This window comes from Plecotus auritus (assembly GCF_963455305.1).
Source record: "Plecotus auritus genome assembly, chromosome: 9".
NCBI lineage: Eukaryota > Metazoa > Chordata > Mammalia > Chiroptera > Vespertilionidae > Plecotus > Plecotus auritus.
The window spans coordinates 74241387-74263575 of NC_137783.1; the positions used below are offsets into that span (position 1 = coordinate 74241387).

Below are 22189 nucleotides of genomic sequence, written 5' to 3' on the forward strand. Positions count from 1 at the left end.
TTAAAAAGGTTAGATTTTTGTTTTTTTGTTTATTTGTTTTAAATATTTATTTATTGATTTCAGAGCAGAAGGGAGAGGGAGAGAGAGAGAGAGAGAGAAACATCAATGATGAGAGAGAATCATTGATTGGTTGCCTCCTGCATGCCCCACAGTGGGGATCGAGCCCGCAACCCGGGCATGTACCCTGACCGGGAATTGAACCGTGACCTCCTGGTTCATAGGTCTATGCTCAACCACTGAGCCATGCCAGTCAGGCTAGATTTTTTTTTTTTTTTAAAGAAAGATCAGGTCTTTACTGCAAGATCAAACATCACACAGCAGCAGTTCCTTCAGTACATTGCAAAGCACTTCTCAGGGCCAGGGCCCCACACTGTAGTTTATTGCATAAAATGACATCTTAAAGGTAGTGTGGCCACTGTTGAGGTTCACATCAGCTTTCCATTAAAAGCATCAGCACTTTTGGTGATGGGGAGAGGGTCAGCTCTAATGCTGGTATTCTCAGGGGGGGAGAGGGCAGGGATGAGGTGGACTTAAGTGAGTGCCTCCAGGGCCTCACTCCTGCCATCTCCTGGGGCACTTTCTGGAATATAGAATATACTCACAGGGCCAAAGAAACAAGGCCAGGTTCAGGCAGCACTGCCCACCCCAGGCCAGGCTCCTGCCCACTCAGGAATCTGGGGCAGTTCAGGCTCCGATGAGGCTGTGTTTGTGGTGGAGCATTAATGCCATTGTGTGTATATGTGGCAGGTAGGATGGGGATAAGGAGTTATCTTTGATTTTCTTTCTTTCACACAACACATCAAATCCATCAGCAAATCCTATTGGTATATCCAGGATCTTTTCACTTCTCACCACCTGTATCCCTCATGGGTTCAGTCCACCAACATCCATGGTCTCCTTATGGCAGTGGCCTCCTAATTGGTCTCTCGCACCCTGTAGTCCTTCAACATGTGAGCCAGGATGACTCCCCCATTTAAAATAGGTCTGAATGTCTCTCTGCCTAAAACCTTGGAGGGGCTGCTATCTCCCTCAGCACAAAAGTCAGTGTCCTTTCTGCGGCCCACAGGCCCTCCATCACTCTGACCCTTATTTCTGGCTGCCTCTTCTCAACTCCTCTGGTCTCTGCTATTTCCTGGATGCCTCAAATATGTTCCCATGGCAGGGTCTTCGCATTTTGTCTTTCTGGTTGAACCACAGAGCTCGCCTCATGGCTTCCTCTCTCACATCCGATGTTACCTGGTTTGTGGGACTCCCTTGGCCATCCTATATGAAGCAGTACACTCCCCAACGTAGCACTCCCAGATTTATTGTTCTCTGTAGTAGTTAGGATCACCTGCTCATGCCGTATGTTTACTCTTTAATATAAGTCCCATGAAGCCAGGGACTTTGCTTTGTTTCCTGCTGTGTCCCGAGCACCTGGCACAGCACAGGTGCTCAACAAATATTTGCTGAATGAGTGAGTGGGTGCCCATGTACCACACACTGCACAATGCTCCCTGCTCCTGGGGGTCTGCCACCAACTAGGAGATCCAAAGGACACACAGTTCTGTCTCCTAGCCTGGACCAGCCTTGGGGATTCCAAACCATTGTAGAGGGCCTGCCTCCTCCTCCTCAGGGATCCTGACGACCCAGGCACAAAGCACACCTTCCGCAGCATAATTACCACCATCCCATGGCCTGACATAAACACCTAAAAGGAGCCAGCATGGAGTCCAGGCCTCTGCCCATGCTCCCAGGCCAGAATTCTGGACTGGGTCACTGCAAACAGAAAATGAGAGAAAGAGACTGAGTTTTGGGGCACACTTTTTTGTTTGTTTGAAAGAAGAAGCCATTTATGAGGATTACAGACAAATTACATTATGGTTGTTTAACCTGTTCTGGATTTCCCCAGGTGGGGGATGGGGTGGAGATCAAACTGGCTTCATTGCAAACAGCACATGGCGGACACTAAACCAACAGCTGAAAAATACACTATTTGAGATAGAGGCCTTGGGAAGGAGCACTTGAAACTCCGGCCTTCAACAGGCAGGCCTTGCTCTGGGCCACAGACAGTATCAAGAGTTCTGTATAAAAAGTTTTATGGGGCGGTTTCAGGGAAAGTATTTTCCATTTCAATATATGAAACAGTATTTTTGCACTCTGGGCAGTTTTGGGCATTACTTTATTAAGATTGTGTGAGAAAATATAGAACTTTTCAGCAAGGGTGCTCCTTACTACATTTTGGGACAAGAGTTTCCTTGTGAGAAGACAGCACCCAGTTGGTAATGGAGAAGAGGCCCTCAGAGCCACTGGAACCTTGCAGACTCCTGAGTGCACCCCCTGGGGTTCTAATGCTCCCGCCCGGCTTTTCCTGCCTCCTGGAGAAGGCACACAGCTTTATGTAAGGCCCCCTTGATGGAGCTTCTTCTCTGGCTTTGAGAAAAATGCCTGAGGAGACCAGGCCTGGACTCCCAAGCCCCTCTGGATGAAGCTATGCAGCGATCTGAAGGACCCCCTGGATGAAGCTATGGAGTGATCTGAAGGACCCCCTGGAAGAGGCTACGGAGTGATCTGAAGGACCCCCTTGTAGAGGCTATGCAGCGATCTGAAGGACCCCCTAGATGAAGCTATGCAGTGACCTGAAGGATCCCCTGGATGAAGCTATGGAGTGATCTGAAGGACCCCCTGGAAGAAGCTATGCAGCAATCTGAAGGACCCCCTGGGGTTGTTCCTGGGGAGGCCTGGAGAGTCATCTGGTGAGATCCAGTTCTTGCTTTTGGGACGGGTGAGTGAGGAAGCCCCGAGGCTCAGCCCAGCTCTGTCACCTGCTGGCCCTCCCTTGCCGCCTATGCTCACAGCACTAGAGGGTTTGGGTCTGAAGTGCTTCTGAGTGACAGCTTGTGCAGTGCCCAGGTGCTACAGGCCCAGGATGCCAGGTGCCTGGGAAAGTGGCTCCTGCTTGTGGCCACCGTCTTGAGTTTGAGAGGCTGCTTGGGCAGGGCGGGGCTCTGCAGGCACATTGAAGTGCGAGTGTGTGCTGGTTGGTGTCAGGCATAGGTGGAGGGTAGAGAAGGCCTGCAGTGTGGGAATCTCTGTCCCTGGGCTCAGTCCATTAGTTGGCACCGAGTTTACTTGGGCTTGTTGAACTCCGACAACACCTCCTGCAGAGATGAATTTGAATCATCAGCATTTGCTGTTCCCAGGTCTGAGTCATAGGACATGGGCTCCTCAGAAGGATTTGGGCTCTTCGCACCATTTTCTGAGTAGGCAGCTATCGGAGTCTAGGCTGTAGGATAGTTGGGAGGAACTGGTGTGTCCAGGCTGAGGAAGGAGGCAGTGAGCTGTCTGTTCCATTGGATCTTATGGCCCAAGTGCTGGCCTTCCATGTCCTCTGAGCCTGAGGAAAGGGAAATGGAATCCAGAGACTCCTTCCTCTGTACCAGAGGTGGTGACAGGGTCAAGCTTCAAGAGTGGGTGAGCGTCCTCTTCTTTAAGGTTGTGGACTTGTAAGGTAAGGGTGTTAGTCCCTGCAGGAAGCTGAGAAACTCGCCCTCCTTGGGGTTTCCAGGCAGGGTGGTGGGCTGGTATTATTCACACTTGCAGGTAGCACTCCATCAGGCCATCCTTGAGGGGTGGCCGCAGCCAGGCCCGGTGGCTGCCCACATCCCTGCTCCAGTTCTGAGATGCTCTGTCTGTGGGTGGCAGCTTTTAGGAGGGCCAGAAGACAGGCTGAGGCAGGGGCTTCTGGTGGGCACTGACTCACACACTGGCTTCAGTTCAAAAGTGCTTGGCGTGCAAGCCGTGGATAACCATGCCTCCAGGGTGCTGCATGTGGTGTTGGCATCTCTTTGCTGGTGAACATGGTGTCCCAGGACACGTACTGCTGCTGCAATGCCTTCACGGAGCCCACTAGATGCTGCTTGATGACTTGGGTGGCAGCCCAGGGTCCAGTCCATTCTCCACCACAGAGCATTTCCACTCATGCAGCAGCTCCCAAGGAGAACCTCATACACCTGCAAGGGGAGCAGTGGGGGGTGGGGGGCTCTTGTCATGGCAGCCAGAAGCTCCCACCCAACCCTGTGGCCTTCTGGTTACTGACTAAAAAAGGTTAGGTTTTTATGTTTAAAAAAATCTCACCCAACTCCCCCCCATATTAATAACTAAAGGCCCCATGCACAAAATTCGTGCACGGCGGGGGTGGGGGTCCCTCAGCCCAACCTGCACCCTCTCTAATGCGGGAGTCCTCAGGGGATGTCCTACTGATGGCTTAGGCCTGTTCCCTCTGCATGAGGCGACCTGGTGGATCAGGGGAAGGCACTGCTCCCATCACCCTGCTGCTGCTGCCGTTGCCGGCGGCCGCAGCTGCCAAGGTGTTTTCATCAACACAGACTCCAGTCCCTTCACCACAAAAAAAAATGACAACTTTCTTTAGGCATTTTCAAGATGTCTCTTTCATAGGATATGACATTTCTTTCTTTTTTTATTCTCACCTGAGGATATTTTTCCATTGCTTTTTAGAGAGCGTAAAAGAGAGAGGGAAAGACAGAGAGAAACATCAATGTGAGAGAGACACTTTGATTGGTTGCCTCCTGCATGAGCCCTGACCTGGGTCCCGGCCAGGGAGGAGCCTGCAACCTAGGTACATGTCCTTGACCAGAATCTAACCCGGACCTTGTGGTCAGCAGGCCAAGGCTCTATCCACTGAGGCAAATCAGCTAGGGTAGGATAGAACATTTCTTAGCCCCTCCAGCAGCGGACCTTTTTTCCTCCAGGAATGAGGTGAAAAAAACCTAGATCACCTTCTTGGATTCTTATTACCAAGAAAACTGCGAGTGGCGTATGGGGAGCTTAGCCAATGAGCCAATGAGCGGTCAGAAAAGGTGTTTCTTCTGCAGCTCACGTGCAGAGGCAGAACTGCCGGTGCGCTGCAGCTGGCAGGCCCTGTTCTCTGCGGGCCTGCGCCATCCGTGGCTTGCCTCACCATGCACACAGTCCCCTCCCGCCCACCTGCACACGCATCCTCCTCCTGAGCGGTCGTGACGTTATGGCGTCCCAGACAATTTGCATATTACCTCTCTCTCTCTCTCTCTCTCTCTCTCTCTCTCTCTCTCTCTCTCTCTATCGATACATATATATATATATATATAGTATTCATCCTTGTATGCATAGTAGTGAGTATCTCTAAGGGTGGCACGAGTCAAGGGATGGAGGAGTCTTTTACCTTTTATACTCTACCTGTGTGTTTGGTGTTTTCTAGAATGGTTTCATGTTCTTTATTAAATAATTGTTTTAAATTTCAAAAAGCAGTTGGGCAGTCTATTTAAACACATACAGTAATATTGCCTACTGTGTGTATTAGATTTTATTATTAATTTTTTAAGATATATTTTTATTGATTTCAGAGAGGAAGGGAAAGGGAGAGAGAGATAGAAACATCAATGATGAAAGAGAATCACCGATTGGCTGCCTCCTGCATGCCCCCCATGGGGAATCGAGCCCACAACTTGGGCATGTGCCCTTGACCAGAATCGAACCTGACCCTCCAGTCCACAGGCCAATACTCCATCCACTGAGCCAAACCAGCTAGGGCTATGTGTATTAGATTTTAAAGTTACTCTGTGTGTGTGCTCCCTTCTGAGATTGAGATAATCTGCTTTCTTGCTTATATTGGAGTATTTTTCCATATATATGGGTCCTTGGGGAAGAAGTTTTCTCCATTATTTTGTTTGTGAGAAAGAGCAGGTGGGAAGAGTAGGGAGTGAGGGTTTCTTTAAGGCAAAGTCACAGGAAGTTTATGTTCTTCAGTTTTGATGTGAAGTAGAAACCTAATTTAGAAGCTTAGTTTATATTCCTGCTGGTTTGTGTGTAGTTTGACATTAGTTAATTAGTAGCTATATTACCATTTACTTTACATACTTTATTCTCAGCTAGTTCAGGGCAATGGTGTAAAGAAGTTAACATTTATATTTAGAGCTGAGTATTAGATTGCTTACCTGGTATTTAGCTAAAGTGTGGTAGAGCTGGGATTGTCTGCCTTTCAGTCCAGCCCCCGTTCTTCTCCAGGGTGTTACCTAGTTTGTATTCCTGTGACTTGGATGTTCAGCTGATATTTCATTTTTCTTGCTCTGTATATTGTGTTCCTGGGTTTGTCTATCTATCCCACTTTAATTGGTTTAATCTTGGGAACTCTATAGTTGATTCCTTGATTTTTCCAGGCCCAGTCTTTCCTTCTCCGTGCTCTCTCTCCTCTCTTCTTCATGAGAATGCAGTATAACAAGAGGTGAGAGAGCATGAGCCATAGACTCAGGTAGGTCTGGGCTTAATAGCTCTCTATCGCTTACTAGCTGAGCGAACTTGGGCAAGTTGCTTAATTTTTCCAAACCTTAGATTTGTAATTGTTTAATAGGGATAGTATCTGTATAGTAATAATATCTGTCTCATAAGCATATTGTGTTAAATGAGACTATATCTGTACAGGAAAGATTCAGCTCTGCACCTGTGCGGAGTGAATACTCACCAACTTACAGTGGTGCTTTTCCACATAGCAGCTTGCTTTCAAGGCATGTTTTGGAAGTTATCATATGAGCATGATGTGTCTTCTTTCAGCACAAGTAAAGAAAGCTCTTCTCAGGACGTTGGAAGCACCTTTTCTGAAGACTGTCTACACAAGTCTACGACAGTGACTACGCCACTGGCATCTTCCAGGTCTCCTGTGTCAATGCCTGCACACCCGGCTCCCCGAGCAGTCACCGAGGAGGAAATCAACTTCGTTAAGACCTGTCTTCAAAGGTGGAGGAGTGAAATTGAACAGGATATACAAGGTTGGCTCTTCTAAAACTTGTCAAACAGCTATTCTTTGCCTTCTCTGTTCATTTGAGTATTTGGAAGTTTGGCACCGTGAGTACACTTGCTGCTATTGCCTTATATACTATTGAATTTTGCCGTATATGCTGTTAAATTTTGGCATGGGGATTGTGACTTCTTTTGTTCCCTGTGAGATTGGATCACATACTTCCATTATATCGCTGTGGAAAGACACCTCCTAGATTCCCTCCTCAACATTTCTGGGCTTCCTGGGCAGCTCATTTGCTCATATCCTCTTTGGTTGGGATTTTTCTATATGGCCTCCTGGTCATGTTGCTCAGATTTTTCTTCCCCTTACTTTCTCCTTTTATCTGGAGAGCAAAAAATAAAAATAAAAATTCAGATTCCTTCTAGGTTCTTATTCACAGAAATTTAGCTCTCTCTTGCTCTGCCACCTTCTTTCAGGTATTATCGCTCGGACATTTGCACCCAAGTGACCCATTAAGGTCTTTCTCTGAGTAGGCTGTTTCTTCTTTAAGAAATATTGGTGCCAATTATAAGAGATGATTTTTAAAATCTTAATGTCATTATATCAAACTAACAGTTTTCATAACCTGAAGCACTAGCTGCTTTAAGACAGTCTTCCTTCGTGGCTTATCAAGTGGAGTTGAAGTCATCGGAACCCTGGCACAGACAAGCAGTGCTCATTGCTTAGTTGAAGCAGCCTCTGTGATGTGGAGTGAAATCATCTTAACTAAGTCTTCTCTTTTAACAGATTTAAAGAACTGTATTGCAAGCACTACCTATACTATTGAGCAGATGTACTGTGATCCTCTCCTTCGCCAGGTAGAATGAATTGTTGGGAAAGTAGTCAAGCATGTTCTAGTGGTGCTACTGGAAGACACAAAAAGGAAACTGGATGGCTTTCTTTGAAACTCAATGAGAACCACCTGAGATAATAAGAATAAACTTAGGAAAGAAATTAGTAGTGTTCTGTTATTTTTAGGCTAAAAAAAAAATAAATGTATCTTCTGCCACCAGTAGAACTCAAAATATATTTGTTTTGATTCTGCTACGTGTTGCTTTTTGATACATTAGAAAGGCCTGCTGTCAGATATTAATAAAAGTTGTCATGCCCTAGTAATTTAAGTAGTACAGTGGGGAAACCTGAACTAGGGACCTGTTACTTGTCCTTTTCACAGTACTGGAGTCCTTTGTTTACCTGCATGCTTCTCCAATGACTCTAAAAGGGAGGTAGGCGGGCAGTTCTCATTGTCCACATAATTTTTTGTTTAGAATGACATTCTGGGCATAAAGGGGAGAGAGGTTCCAGTCAGGGGCATGGCCTCTTAGTGGCTTCTGGGTCAGTGGCCAAAAGAGAGGAGCTGTCTCCAGGGTTGCATGGAGGCATGGTTCTGTTGCGTGGCGGGAATGCATCATGTAAATCTTGGTTTTCCCCATTTTCTCTTTTGTATTATTTCAAAAATTTCTCCACCAGTAAAAAACATGTCAAGGTACTGATTAAATGTAAGTTTAACTTGAGTCTGTGGCCGACTTTACTTTTCCCCATCAGTAGTTAGTTACTTGGCATTTAAGCATTGCTTTATGTTCTGCATATTGTGAAAAGAAATGCCTTTCAGGTATGGAAACTAATAAGTGTGTAGTTGAAAGGGTCTTCACCCCAGATGGGTGAACAGTTTCAAGAGGAAATATAGGGACCATATGACTGATTCATAATGAAATATGCTAACTTAAATGTTGGTGCCAAATACAATAGACAGAGAACAAGATGGCTGCTAAACTAGCTGTAGGTCCCAAACGTGGTAAGCATTTTCTCAGCATAATGGTCAGGGTAATTCTGTTTTTAGATAAACTGTGTTTGGAATTGGGGAATAAATAGGTCTGGGTTATCTTTGGTTTTAGATCTATAATCATAAGACTTTAGAGTTAAATGAGGTCTCAGAGGAGGTTATCTAGTTCAATTGTCTGGTTTTAAAGATTTGGGAACTGAAACATAATTGGTAGATTCCAAGGCTGTGTTTTTGTTAGTTCATCTTGAATCACCAAGATGTCTCGATGTGAACAAACATATGTATACCTTTCTTATGTCTGATAGTTAGGAATAATCTTGGATTTTAGTAACCTAAGCTTTGTCCAATTACTGCATCTCACTCAGAAATGTGCTTTCTGGTTTGTAGGTGCCTTATCGCCTGCATGCAGTGCTTGTTCATGAAGGACAAGCAAACGCTGGACACTACTGGGCCTATATCTATAATCAGCCCCGGCAGGTCTGGCTCAAGTACAATGACATCTCTGTGACCGAATCTTCCTGGGAAGAACTTGAAAGAGATTCCTACGGAGGCCTGAGAAATGTCAGTGCTTACTGTCTGATGTACATTAACGATAAGCTACCCCACTTTAATGCAGGTAAAAATATCTTCACAGGAGCCAGTAATGGGGGAAATCTGTACTGCTCAGGGAAGGGGGCACATTCTTTATAGTTTAAAATAATTTTAACCTAGAATTTATCATGAAGTAATAATGCATTTTTAAAAATACAAACATTACAAAAGAGAAAGAGGAAAAATAAGTTTGCTCCCCGGCTTCTATCCTTGAGCCCAACAAGTATCAGTTGTCAGGTTTCTTCTGCTGTGTTCAGAAACTGCTCTGTGCAGCTACTACGTTTTCTTATCGACATCTCCTCCATCCAAATGGGATATTTTCCTTTTTGTTTTGCATCCTTTTATTGTGTATCTTAGTAACCTTTATATTTTCATAAATAAAATTTACTCATTATTTTATTTTAATCCTCACCTGAGAATATGTGGTTGTTTTTTTTTAATTTTATTTATTTATTTTTTTTAGAGAGAGAGAAACATCAATTGATTGCCTCCTGTTACGTACCTGCAACCTGGATATGTGCCCTCACCGGGAATCAAACCTGCAACCTTTTTTGGTGTCCAGGATGCTGTTCCAACTGAGTCACCCGACCAGGGCTCTTTCTTTCTTTTTAACCCCATAATCATTCCATTGCATGGAAAATATATATATATATATATATATATATATATATATATATATATATATATATATATATATATATATAATTTATTAAAACCAGCCTCCCATTGATAGACTTTTAAGTTTTCTCTAGTTTTTTCCTTTTTTAGTAACATTTTGTATACATTTTTTAAATGTTTTTATTGATTTTAGAGAGAGAGGAAGAGAGAGGGGAAGAGAGATAGAAACATCGATGCATCCCCATTGATGCTATGAGCAGTCATGCTTATAATTTATATTGGTGCTTTATTCCCTACAGCATGCTTTCAATTTTTATTTCTCTAATAATTTATAACTCTAAAAGGAAGGTAGGCAGGGTAGGAATTCTTATTGCCCACATTTTCCAGCTGAGGTTCTTTAGTTGTCCAGTAAATAAATGGCAGGCCCACGATTCAAATCCAGTTCCGACTCCATATTCTGTGCTGTTTTCCATGTACATTATTCTCTCTTCCTGTCACATCTTCTCTGAGAGGTCTTATGGCCAGCATTTCACAGCTAAGACCATAGGAGGCTTTTTATTTCAGTACGCACACTTGACTGTGTTGCATAGGTAAGAACACATGTCAGCATTGTGTCCAGGCAGCAGGTTGTCTTTCTGATTTGCTAATGTGATTGGGGGAGGTGGGGGAGGAATGAGCACCTCACAGTAATTGATCTTCATAATTGTATATTTGCAGTGTGAAAGCAGGGACAGCTGCTTGTGGGAGTTACTGTACAAATGGCTATACTGTGGTTGGTATATAGGAGCCTTGATATATATGGCTCAGGCAATTGGTAATAGGAGCCTCTGTATTACACATATGGCTCATTTTTACATTCTAGAAGTAAACAAGTGGAAACTGTCATTTGCTTAGTGAAAAGACTAGTTGATGGCAACCAATAAGTGGATGTGTTGTTCTCTAGGGGGTTTTGGTTTTGTTTTGGTCAAAACAAAAAAGGTTTAGAAATGAAATATAATATGTCCTTGATATCCTGCCTTCTTTTTTTTTTTTTTTTTTTTGGTTAATCCTCACCCAAGAATATTTTTTCCATTGATTTTTAGAGAGAGTTCAAGGGAAGGGGAGAGAGAGAGAGAAACATAGATGTAAGAGATTGGTTGCCTCCCGCATGTGTCCCACCCAGGACCAAGCCTGCAACTGAGGTATGTGCTCTTGACGGGAGTCTAACCTGCGGCCCTTCAGTTTGTGGGCCAACGCTCTAACCACTGAGCAAACCTTCTAGGGCTATCCTGCCATTTTTCATCATAGCTTTTAATGACCCAGGTATTATTGACCATCTATTATATCAAATTGCTTTCTGATAGCACTTAATTGCATGAAACTCGAGACAGCATAAATGTATTGGAATTCATCTCTAACCATCTTGAGATAGATATTCTTATCAATAATAGATGCAGTGGTTATAGTGATAAAATTATTTTGTTTGAAATTTCCATTGGATCTAATGATTTTTCTGAATTTCTAGGAAATGTTTGGTTCATTCTTACTATTTTACCATTGATTGGCCTGTATTCCAAATCCTTACATTCATTCATTCCTTCATTTAACAGATAGTTCAATATGTGCCTACTTACTAATATGCCAGGCTCTGTTATTGATGTGCTCTGACTGTTGGCCTTATATTGTCAATACTTCTGATGGATTATGTAAGTGTGTATGTATTTTTCATTAGGAAAGACCGTTTGATTTCTCCATCTTTGTTCTTTCTCAGAGGCAGCCCCAAATGAATCAGATCAGATGTTAGGAGAATTGGAAGCCTTATCTGTTGAACTTAAGCATTATATTCAGGAAGATAATTGGAGATTTGAACAGGAAGTAGAGGAGTGGGAAGAAGAGCAGTCTTGCAAAATTCCTCAAATGGAATCTTGTACCAACTCAACATCACAGGATTTCTCTACACCACAAGGTATTCAAGAAGGGCAGTGTGCCAGCGATAGTATTATTCACATTGCCCTCCTTCAGCCAGCCCTGTGCACGTCACCTGATGGAGTGGTGCCCCCATGTGCAACTGTAATACATTTCAAATAGAGTTGGTATTGCACAACCTGATGGGATAACTTGTGGTTCAGAACGTGATTTCTGATGAGTAGGAGTAATAGCAGAAAGACTAGCTACCTGTACTTTTACTCTGTTTAGTTTTGCTTATTTCCCAGGTTGTAAGAGGAATTATGGTGGGATTAATAGGTGGATTTTATGAAAACAATTCTCCAAAGGTGATCTTCCATCAGGTCAAATACATGGTCATGGAAGGAAACTAGATTTTGGGTGGGGAACATGCAATAGAGTACACAGATGTTGAATTATAATCTTGTACACCTAAAATTTTATAATGTTATTAGCCAATGTTATGCCTATAAATTTAATAAAAAAAAGAATTTGGAACAGCATTAATTGTAATGCTGTATGCAAATGTAAATGTGTCAAACCTCAAGAACTTTAATATATATATATGCATATGTGTGTGTGTGTGTGTGTGTGTGTATATATATATATATATATATATATATATATATATATATAAATTTATTTTTTTTTAAAGTCCATCTTCCTAACAGATGTTGTTTGTAGGAAACCTTGGCATAAAGGCATCTGACCAAGTCAGGAGGAGCACGTTAAATTTTACAGGATCATCAGTGGTTTTGCTGAAGTAGCCATTCCTTGTGGTCACAGTTTCTAGGGGAAGCTTGCATAGATTTTTTTTAAAGGTTTGTTAGAAAGGTTGTACATTCAACTTTGTGTCCATCCTGCTTGCCTTTAGAGAGCCTTCTAGACATTATGTATCATCAGACGCTAATTTCTGTGTCCATCTCTTTATCAGAGCCTTCAGGAGCCTCTGCCCATGGGGTTCGCTGCTTGTCGGCTGAGCATGCTGTGATTGTCAAGGAGCAGACCGCCCAGGCCATTGCAAACACCGCACATGCCTATGAGAAGAGTGGTGTCGAAGCAGCCTTGAGTGAGGTGAGAATGACTGAGGGAGTCCCAATTCAAGAGGGACGGGCTTTCAGCAGTAATTTCCATAGTTCTCTCACATTTCTGTGATTCTATGTTTTTGCTGCATTTAACCAGTCCCTCTTTATTTCTCCTTTTTTTTCTACTCATTTTCTCCATTCTGCTGCCGCAGCTTAAGGAAGCTGAACCCAAGAAACCCTTGCCCCCGGAAACAGACTTTGCAGAGCAGTCAGAGCAGCCCCCAGAGGCTCACGATGCAGACTCTGCTGCCCCGCCTCATTCTGAGGTGTCTGAAGTCGAGATTCCCAGTGTGGGGAGGATTCTGGTTAGAGCTGATGCAGACGGATATGATGAGGAGGTACAGAGCCAAGTGCAGGGTTGAGCTACTTGTTGTCAGTCTTACCCCCTCTCATGTCACTGCATGTGCTTGAAGGGGTTCGGCGATGGGTAACATTTTCTTTTTGAAACAAATGACGCGAGGCCTAGCAGGTTTGACCTTAGTTACTGTTTTTAACAAGATAGCCTTGTTCCCACTGTGCACTGCTCCCAGTATATATCTACCCAGGTGTATATTTATGGGGCCACTGCAGAGTTTAGATGGCTCAGAATGATAGAATTTAGTCCTTTATTTGGTATTAGGACAAAAACTGCCTTTTATGTGTTTGTCTTTGGTAGTATTAGTTAATTGTTTTTCCTCCACGTGTAAAATTTCCAGAGGTATAGTGAGCCAAACAAATGTAAATTGGAATTGTTTTTAATTCTAAAGCTCTGGGAAGAAGCTGTAGAATCCCACGTGATTGAGGTGCTCCTTACAGTTGTCACTGCACATAAACTATCATGAATCCTGCCCCTTAGATTTGTTTTTTCCTGTGAGATATAGTTTTAAATTATTGAAAGGTTTTCATTTTATAAAGTCATATTTGTGTATCCCCTAGTTTCCAGACTATTTTAAATGCCCTGTTCATCCTAGTAAAAGTCTAACATATTTGTGTGTTTAGGACATACACCCAAACTACAGAACTAAATTGGAATTCTCACCTCAGACACTTCCTCACTGATAGCTCTAACTCAACTTGATTCTTGGGCAGTGCCATAACAGATAGTTTTAGACATACATATTTAGTCATTTGTGCATTACAGAGAATGCACAGAAATAGCTTGTCTTGGGTTGTGCGTGTGCATAGGAGTAAGTGTGTGGACCTTGACATTGTGTAGAAGGCAATGCTGTCAGTGTGCATAGGAATGGGTGTGGAACTTGACCTGCAGTAGGTGTTGACCAAGGAGCACACGGCCATGCTTTCTTCAGCAGGCTACTCACCTGTCTTTTCATGCTCTTCTTTTGAACCTTTCCTCTCTCCTTTTTGTCTATTTTGTGCCCTCTTGTGGTAGGTGATGCTGAGCCCTGCCATGCAAGGGGTCATCCTGGCCATAGCTAAAGCCCGTCAGACCTTTGACCGAGATGGGTCTGAAGCAGGGCTTATTAAGGTATCTCCGTTTTTTAATTTCTCCTCCTTATACCACAGGTATCATAATAATGGGGCAGTAATTCTATTAGTTGGTAAACAATAGGATTAAAAATGTCTTTCATTGAAGTAAAGCGTAAAACTCTCTTTCCTGCCTAACTAATGAATAAGCTGCCCACCATACCGATCGCTCCTCCTCCTCTCCTGGCACTAACGCGGGCCGTGGTGAGCAGTGCCATCTGTCACCCAGCCGGGAGGGCTTGCTGTTGTTCTTAGGGAATGTCTAGTAATAAAGCTAATGAGACATTGCCTTTGTACTTAGGGGGCTGTAATATGAGAAAGTGGGCCATGCTTTTTAAGGTACTTGAATAAAATTTAAGGTACATGAATAAATTGCATTTATGTGGATTTTTAAGATTTGGGTCCTTGGGACTCAAGGATATCCCTGAAATAATTAAAAGTAAATATTTTTTTCTGAGAACTTTATGAAAAACTGTCTCTTATGAATATAGTATGTCTTTGGTGCCAGGATGCTAGAAGAGTTTCATCCCTTATGAAATGCAAACACCTTACAGACTCCATAGTTGCCTCTGTAATTCCTCAGTAAGGATTTCTTAGGAGTCTTCTCAGAGTTAGGGAACCTCTGTCACCTGAGGCATCAGTGTCTGTGCAGAGGGCCACAGTGCGCCCTCTCTGACTCCCAGCTGTCTTTCATAGGCATTCCACGAAGAGTACTCCAGGCTCTACCAGCTTGCCAAGGAGGCGCCCTCCTCTCACAGCGACCCTCGACTGCAGCACGTGCTCGTCTACTTTTTCCAGAATGAAGCACCCAAAAGGGTGGTGGAGCGGACCCTTCTGGAACAGTTTGCAGATAAAAATCTTAGCTATGATGAAAGGTGAGAAGGCACTATTCAGATGAACCCCCTCCTTCTGGGTGTGGTGTGGCTGCCTTCCCTGAGGGGAAGCTGTGCCCTGGCTGCTGTCACTGCTTCCTGAACCTTGTCCCACACAGGTCCATCAGCATCATGAAGGTGGCGCAAGCTAAGTTGAAGGAGATCGGTCCAGATGACATGAATATGGAGGAGTACAAGGTCAGGTCTTTTCTCTAAATCTGCAAAGCCTCAAACATTCATTCCTGAGGCAAAACTTATAATTCTGTGATTTGTCCTCCCCCGCCCCCCCCCCTGAAAAAAAAACACACCACCTGAATAAGAATGGATAAATGATCTTTTCTTACCCTCAGCATAACAGGCTTCTTTATTCCATCTTCATCAGTGAGTCAGCACTTCCTTTTCTTAAATACGTGCTTTAGCCTTGTTCTAGGCATATAATTCTTGAACTCACAGTTTGGGTTTGTTTTAAATAATACAGTTTCCTATATTGGAAATAATATTTTTATATTGGAAATTCAATTTCTGTGCATTAAAGTGCATATATAACTACAAGTTTTTTTTAAAAGCTTTGTATTGTACATAAAACAGTGCCAGCTAAGGTGTGCCCACCACACTCACTGAACTTGAGTGTTGTCCTGTGACTGGGACGGCCTCTCCTTTCATCTTCCTCACATCTGGATGGTTTCCTCAGAACTAGAGAGGTCATTCATTTAAACCAGAGCTGAGTGACTTTGACGAGGGTGCTGCAAATTAAGATGGTAAATTCTAAAGCTCATATGAAATACCATGGAAGGAAAAGGGCATTAAAAATTAAGGTCAACAGTAGACTTATTCTAAATGTTGAATATGTTTCTATGTGGAAGTCTTTGTGTTTGTTGCTTTTGTGCCTGGCCATATGTGCACAGAGTTTAAAACTTATGGGTGGGCAGTATGGAAGTAGTCTGTTGTGGTCATAATCATTAACACGAGTCATCCCTTTTCAGAGGTGGCATGAAGATTATAGTTTGTTTCGGAAGGTGTCTGTGTACCTCCTAACAGGCCTTGAACTCTATCAAAAAGAAAAGTAAGTTGGCCTTTCATGTTGCTAAGACTGTTGGTCGGGACTCTCTGATTTATCGATCCCCACCCAGGAATACTGAGAGTCACGGGCATGCCCCACCCTGTCATGTGCACAGCGTGCCTCTGTTGTCCCAGTATTGCCCTTAATGTTGCTCTGAATGTCACACTGTGTTTTCATCCTTCACGTAGTGATAGATTTATTAGTAAAGAGATGTAGTGGCCAGATTTCCTTTGTGATAAATTAAGATGAACTCAGTAAACCTGAGAGCTGGTGCAGCCCTCAATGAGCACCTAGTTCAGTCTTTGTCAGGAAGTCCCGAGCCTAGGGAGCTTTCAGGATTGGTCTTGGGGTTTGGGCCAGTTTGTGGAGAAGCTGAGACTGGCTGCTGTCTTTGGCCCTCAGGCTTTTCCCAGTCCTCGGTGCCGCCCCCTCCTTTCAGACTTCCATAATGCAGCCATGGAAACCCTTGTCTGAGGGGCAGGGTGGTGTAAGCCCTGGGTTTTGGAAGACACTCAGCTGTTGTTATCTGCCATTTCCTAAGGTACCAAGAAGCCCTCTCCTACCTGGTGTATGCCTACCAGAGCAATGCCACTCTGCTGACGAAGGGGCCCCGCCGTGGCGTGAAGGAGTCGGTGATCGCTTTATACCGAAGGAAATGCCTTCTGGTGTGTCTGTCTGTAACACCTTAGATCTCTGTTGCTCATTGTCTTTACCACTGCCCTGCAAGCCAGGAGGAAATTAATCTCCAACAGGTTTCACATTTTCCCAAACTCTCAAGACGAGCTTAACATTGGAACAAATTATTTAACATTACTTAGTGGATATCATTCTTCAGTCCCTGGTAGACGAGGGATGAGAATGGATTACCTCTTTGTGCCCTTCATGTGTACCTGCATTTCATCTCGTTGCTTTCCTACCAGCCTGTGAGTACTTGAGCACAGATTTTCTCCTAGCTGTGTTCTCTGAGTCTGGAACGTAGTAAACATGTAATACATGTGTGTTGTAGGAATGCAGTGTTTCTTCTGTGTTCCTTGCTGGTAGATAAGAGTCCTAGTGACTTCTAAAGAGACTCCAGTTTTTTTAAGTCAGGAGCCTTGAGAATTGGCCTGCCCTCCGGTGTTGTCACTGTCACACTCCAGGGAATGCTCCTGGCCTGTTCGCACTCGGCAGCACGAGGACAGGCAGACCGATGCCCTCTGTCTACCCAGGTCTAAAGCGGTGCTTGTCCTTAGAAAACTGTGCAGGGAGGCTTGCCCACAGGCTGTGTGGTGTGTGTGTTTTTCCTGAGCCCCTTTCCCTCCCGGGGGTCAGGCAGCCTTCCCACCACTGCCCTGTTAGCACCACATGGAGGAGATTAAGTCATGACATACACCGACCTCAAGAGCTTCATTTTCTGGTTTACACAGTAGGTCCTCAGGTTATGTTGGAGATCCGTTCCTACGGCGCGACGTAACACGATTTTCGACGTAACACGATTTTCGCCGTAAGTCGGAACCCACCTATATAAAGCATTTACATCACTCACAGGGAGCACATACACAGCAGTAATGAAGTGAAACAGTAAAAAAAATTTAAAAGAAAGATAATTCCTGACCTTTACTTGCGGTAAATAAATAATAAAAAACAAAAAGCACATATGTACATACGTCGAAATGACGGAACTTTTTTTTTTATAAATAAATGGGAGATGGCGATGTAACCACGAAACGACAAAACGACGAGTTCGACGGAACCTGAGGACTGTCTGTATTTGATTTCTGTTCTGGTTATAGGTGTGGCAGGGCATTTGGAAGCTGAAGAAAGGCTTGTAGATTGGGTGGGTCTGAATTTATTAGAGCTACTTTTATTTTTTAAGTCACCAAACACAGGTTACATTTGGCCTGTCCTGCTCAGCTTCCACGGGTAGGCAGTAATAGTGAACTGGATGGTTCCCAGGCTGGCTCTCCACCTTCAGTGTGCGCCACAAGCACCTGGGGAACTTTCACGCGAGGATGATGTGCAGGCCCCTCCCCAGGCAGCCAGACCGGGGCCTGCGCAGCCTCCTGTCTTCTGCAGGTGGTTCTGACGCTCCGTGGAGATGGAGGGCCATTGAATAGGCCTTTCTTGACTTGGAAGTTTAGGCCACTGGGTCAGAGGCTTAGCTGCCTGAAAATCACCTTGGGAGCTTTTATCAAGTCCCAGTGCCCAGCATACCGATGACAGCAGCTGATGGGTGGAGGAGGAGCAACATGATTTTTAGAGATTCCCCTGGCAATTCCAATGGCGGTAAAGTTTGGCAGCCACTTGTTAGGATCTTCTAATGTTCTTTTTTATCTTTTCAGACTTTTTTTTCACTCTTTTATATGTAGGAGCTGAATGCCAAAGCAGCTTCTCTCTTTGAAACCAATGATGACCACTCAGTAACAGAGGGCATTAAAGTGATGAATGAGTTGATCATTCCCTGCATTCACCTCATCATCAATAATGACATCTCCAAGGATGACTTGGATGCCATTGAGGTCATGAGAAAACACTGGTGCTCTTACTTGGGGCAAGATATTGCAGGTGTGTTGCTTTTAGCACTCCCAGTAATCTCTAAGGTTCTTGGGAATGACAGAAATTACAGTGGGCTCACTCTATAGCACAGGTTGCCAAACCTTGCCAAAGGATTATGGGAACCCCTAGGGTTAGGGAGTTAGAAGTGGACCTGCTCTACTGAGGTGGGGAAGCTGGGCCTCTGCTCCTCTAACCTCCCTGCCTCTGTGGTTCTGAGGTGTCTCCAGACGACCAGGAACCCTGTGTGAAACATCACAGCTCTCCAGGAGTGTCCGACCTCTATTAATTTTCAGTTGCCAAAATCTGGACTCCAATTGCATAGTTTAAAAATCAAAATCCATTTATGCTGCTCCCTGGCCAGTTGCTCAGTGGTTAGAGCGTTAGCCTGTGGACGGATGGGTTGAGGGTTCAATTCCTGGTCAAGGGCACGTACCTCTGATGTAGTTTCGATCCCTGGCCCCGGTCTGTGCAGGAGGCAACCAATTGATGTCTCTCACTCACATCAATGTTTCTTTCTCTCTCTCCCTCCTCTCTCCCTCCCACTGTCTCTAAAAATCAATGGGGAAAATATCCTTGGGTGAAAATTCAACAAAAAGAAATCCATTTATGCAGCATGGTTATCAAGACCTATCATATTAACCAGGATGCCTTTGCAGCCAGTTAGTAAATGGACTATTCTTGCTTGTCCTAAGTATTTTAGGGAGGGAGCCTAAAACTAGTTATTTTTAGGGGAGTTTGATAGACTTAGAAAGTTGGTGTATATTATAATATGAATCTTCTCTCTTAGCTTCTCACTGATGTAAAGATATTCTATTGACTGCCCTAGCTGGTTTGGCTCAGTGAATAGAGCATCGACCTGCGGACTGAAGGGTCCCAGGTTCAATTCCAGTTAAGGGCACATCAGGCTCAATTCCTAGTAGGGGGTGTGCAGGATTCTCTCTCATCATTGATGTTTCTCTCTCTCCCTCTCCCTTCCTCTCTGAAATCAATAAAAAATATATATATTTTAAAAAATATATTCTATTGACTTCTTAAAGTGCTCGAGTTTATAGTATTTATTGAAAATTCTATTATAATTAGTAGGTGTGACTTTCCTTTTAATGTCTTCAATTTTTGTGTAGGCCATGTGTGATATATGGCTCTATTTAGTACGCTGTGTATACACTGTATATTTTAATCATTTAAAAGACAATCGTGCCCTTATATTTATGATACGGAGTGTTATATCTGCTTTCTCAAAGCTTAAAAGAATGAGTAAAAGATCTGTCCTGTCCATAATGAAGTCAGCGCAGTGTTTTTCTTCCATATGCCAGGTGGCCGGCAGCACGACCTAAAGCTCTGGTGTACTTGACAAGTCGGTCTTTGCTCCTGGTTGGGCCTGAGCACGTCACCACCATCTGTTGTTAGTTTGCCAGAGCAATGCTCTGTGGTTGGGTAGTGGGCTGTCTGGAGGGCCTTCTCATAGAGTTTCAGACTTAATTAGTTTTCACTAGAGTTCTACTTAGCTGTATATGTAACCATCATTTTCTCTCCACAGAGAATCTGCAGCTGTGCTTAGGGGAATTTCTACCCAGGCTTCTGGATCCTTCTGCAGAAATCATTGTATTGAAGGAGCCTCCAACTATTCGACCCAATTCTCCCTATGACCTTTGCAGCCGGTTTGCAGCCGTTATGGAGTCAATTCAAGGGGTTTCAGCTGTGACCGTGAAGTAAGCGGTCATGTGTTCAGGGCCTGCCCTGGTCTTTGGTTGCCTGCCCATTGAACAGAAGTCTGTTACCCAGTGTTTACCTTGGGAGAGGAATTAGGTGAAAAGGAAGATTCAGATCCAGACCCCAACCATGCTGTATGTATAACAAAGGATTGAAAATAAAATTGCACTTTTCAGGAACAGAATCATTAGCCCGGTTTTCCTGAAAGAGGCAGGAGCAGTGCACTGGGGTGTTGAATTATGCGGAGACCCAAGATGGCCTGTTCTGCCCACGGGAATGCTTGGGCTTTTCTAAGCCTCTACCACTTTTTAAATGATCCTTCAGCCATAAATATTTTTGACAGCAGAATAGAAGGGTGAGTCACTGGAACCTGAACCAGATGAACAGCTCCTAGTTATTACAAATGACATTTGAAAATTCTTAACTGCCAGAGATAAGAAATATAAACCTTGCCTGGCTCTTGGCAGGATGGCAAGTCAGGTTACTGATAAACCACCGCCCTTTTACATGTGGGTAGAATACAAGGTCATGTGGCTGAATGATGTGGAAAAGTCAGAAGAAAGCTGCCTCCTTCCTTCTCTCTCTCCTATTTATATTTTTAATGAAACCAGAAAACCTCCTGAGTGAAAGAAAGAAAAGCATTAAGGATTTTAGATGGAATAACATTGTGAAACTTGACTAACGGTGGTGGGTTTGTGTGGTTGTTTTCTTTTTTAAATGGGAAAGTGAGTGTATGTAAACTCTCGGGTGTTTCCTACTGTTGACCCTGTTCTTTTTGGTGAGGGAGCCTTTATTTTACTTTACTTTTTTAATTTAAGTATAGTTGGTATACGATATTATATTAGTTTCAGGTGTACAGTACAGGGATTCGACATTTATATACCCACGATGTGATTACCATACTGAGTCTAGTAACCATCTGTCATCATGCAAACTTACCAAATATTATTGGCTATATTTCCCTTCACCTGTTTCACTCATCCCTCCCACTACCACCATCCCCAACAAAACAAAACAAACACAGGCCCATAGAAACAGAGATCAAACTGATGGTTAAAGATGGCATTTTAATCATTTTTAACGATTGAATTTTCTAGGGCCTGAAAATTGTCAGAAACATGTCTAAGGCTGCTGCTGACCCAAAAGAACATTTTGATGCCCTCTCCCTTTTTGTTTTGAAAAAATAAAGGATGTGGGTTTGTAAAAAGAAAAAAGAAATCTATATGTATATGTAGAGAGAGAAATATCTCCTGTTAACCATTTTTAAAAGGCTCCAGTTTGGATATTGTGTTTTAACGGAATTTTCAGATTGAAGGAATTGTGGGAGGGAAGAACGCTTGATACCACTATGCAGATTTTATAAATGTGCAATAAAAGAATTTGTTTTACCTTTGGTGTGCAGTAAGGCCCTTTTTTAAAATATATGTCTTCTATTTTGGAAATGGATGGACTTGGTAAACATTTGTTAAGTGTCTTTCTTTTTTAAAAGAAAAAAGGAGACTAAAGGGTTAAGAAGCTTAATGGGGATAAAATAAGAGCAGACAACAGGCCTTGAGCAGCACCTAGTGGTGACTGATAACTTTTCATCTCATTTACTAGTATTGCATGTAAGTGATCCACTCTGTATTTATCAAACTTAGAAGGCAAAAAAAAAAAAAAAAAAAAAAATGCTTTTAACTCAATTTTTTATGTTTTTATAAAATTAATGGTTTGGTCATATTTTATAGATATTCAGAG

General features: G+C 43.4%; 1 protein-coding gene across 7 annotated transcripts in view; it reads left to right on the plus strand.

Annotated features, from left to right (window-relative positions):
• Nucleotides 1-21839, plus strand: part of USP28 (ubiquitin specific peptidase 28) — a 68411-nt gene extending 46572 nt beyond the window's left edge. For 2 of the 7 annotated variants that reach the window (XM_080642676.1, XM_080642677.1), the window contains exons 14-26: nucleotides 6586-6800; nucleotides 7559-7629; nucleotides 8982-9210; nucleotides 11554-11748; nucleotides 12661-12800; nucleotides 12964-13149; nucleotides 14181-14276; nucleotides 14972-15150; nucleotides 15267-15345; nucleotides 16131-16210; nucleotides 16749-16872; nucleotides 18556-18751; nucleotides 20280-21455. In XM_080642676.1, the coding sequence (XP_080498802.1) occupies nucleotides 6586-6800; nucleotides 7559-7629; nucleotides 8982-9210; nucleotides 11554-11748; nucleotides 12661-12800; nucleotides 12964-13149; nucleotides 14181-14276; nucleotides 14972-15150; nucleotides 15267-15345; nucleotides 16131-16210; nucleotides 16749-16872; nucleotides 18556-18751; nucleotides 20280-20455 (1966 nt within the window). In that variant the 3' untranslated portion in view covers nucleotides 20456-21455. Of the gene's footprint in view, nucleotides 1-6585; nucleotides 6801-7558; nucleotides 7630-8981; nucleotides 9211-11553; nucleotides 11749-12660; nucleotides 12801-12963; nucleotides 13150-14180; nucleotides 14277-14971; nucleotides 15151-15266; nucleotides 15346-16130; nucleotides 16211-16748; nucleotides 16873-18555; nucleotides 18752-20279; nucleotides 21456-21549 lie in introns of those variants that run through there. The other 5 variants (XM_080642678.1, XM_080642679.1, XM_080642680.1 and 2 more) reach the window with 3 other exon arrangements.
• The last annotated feature ends 350 nt before the right edge of the window (nucleotides 21840-22189 follow it).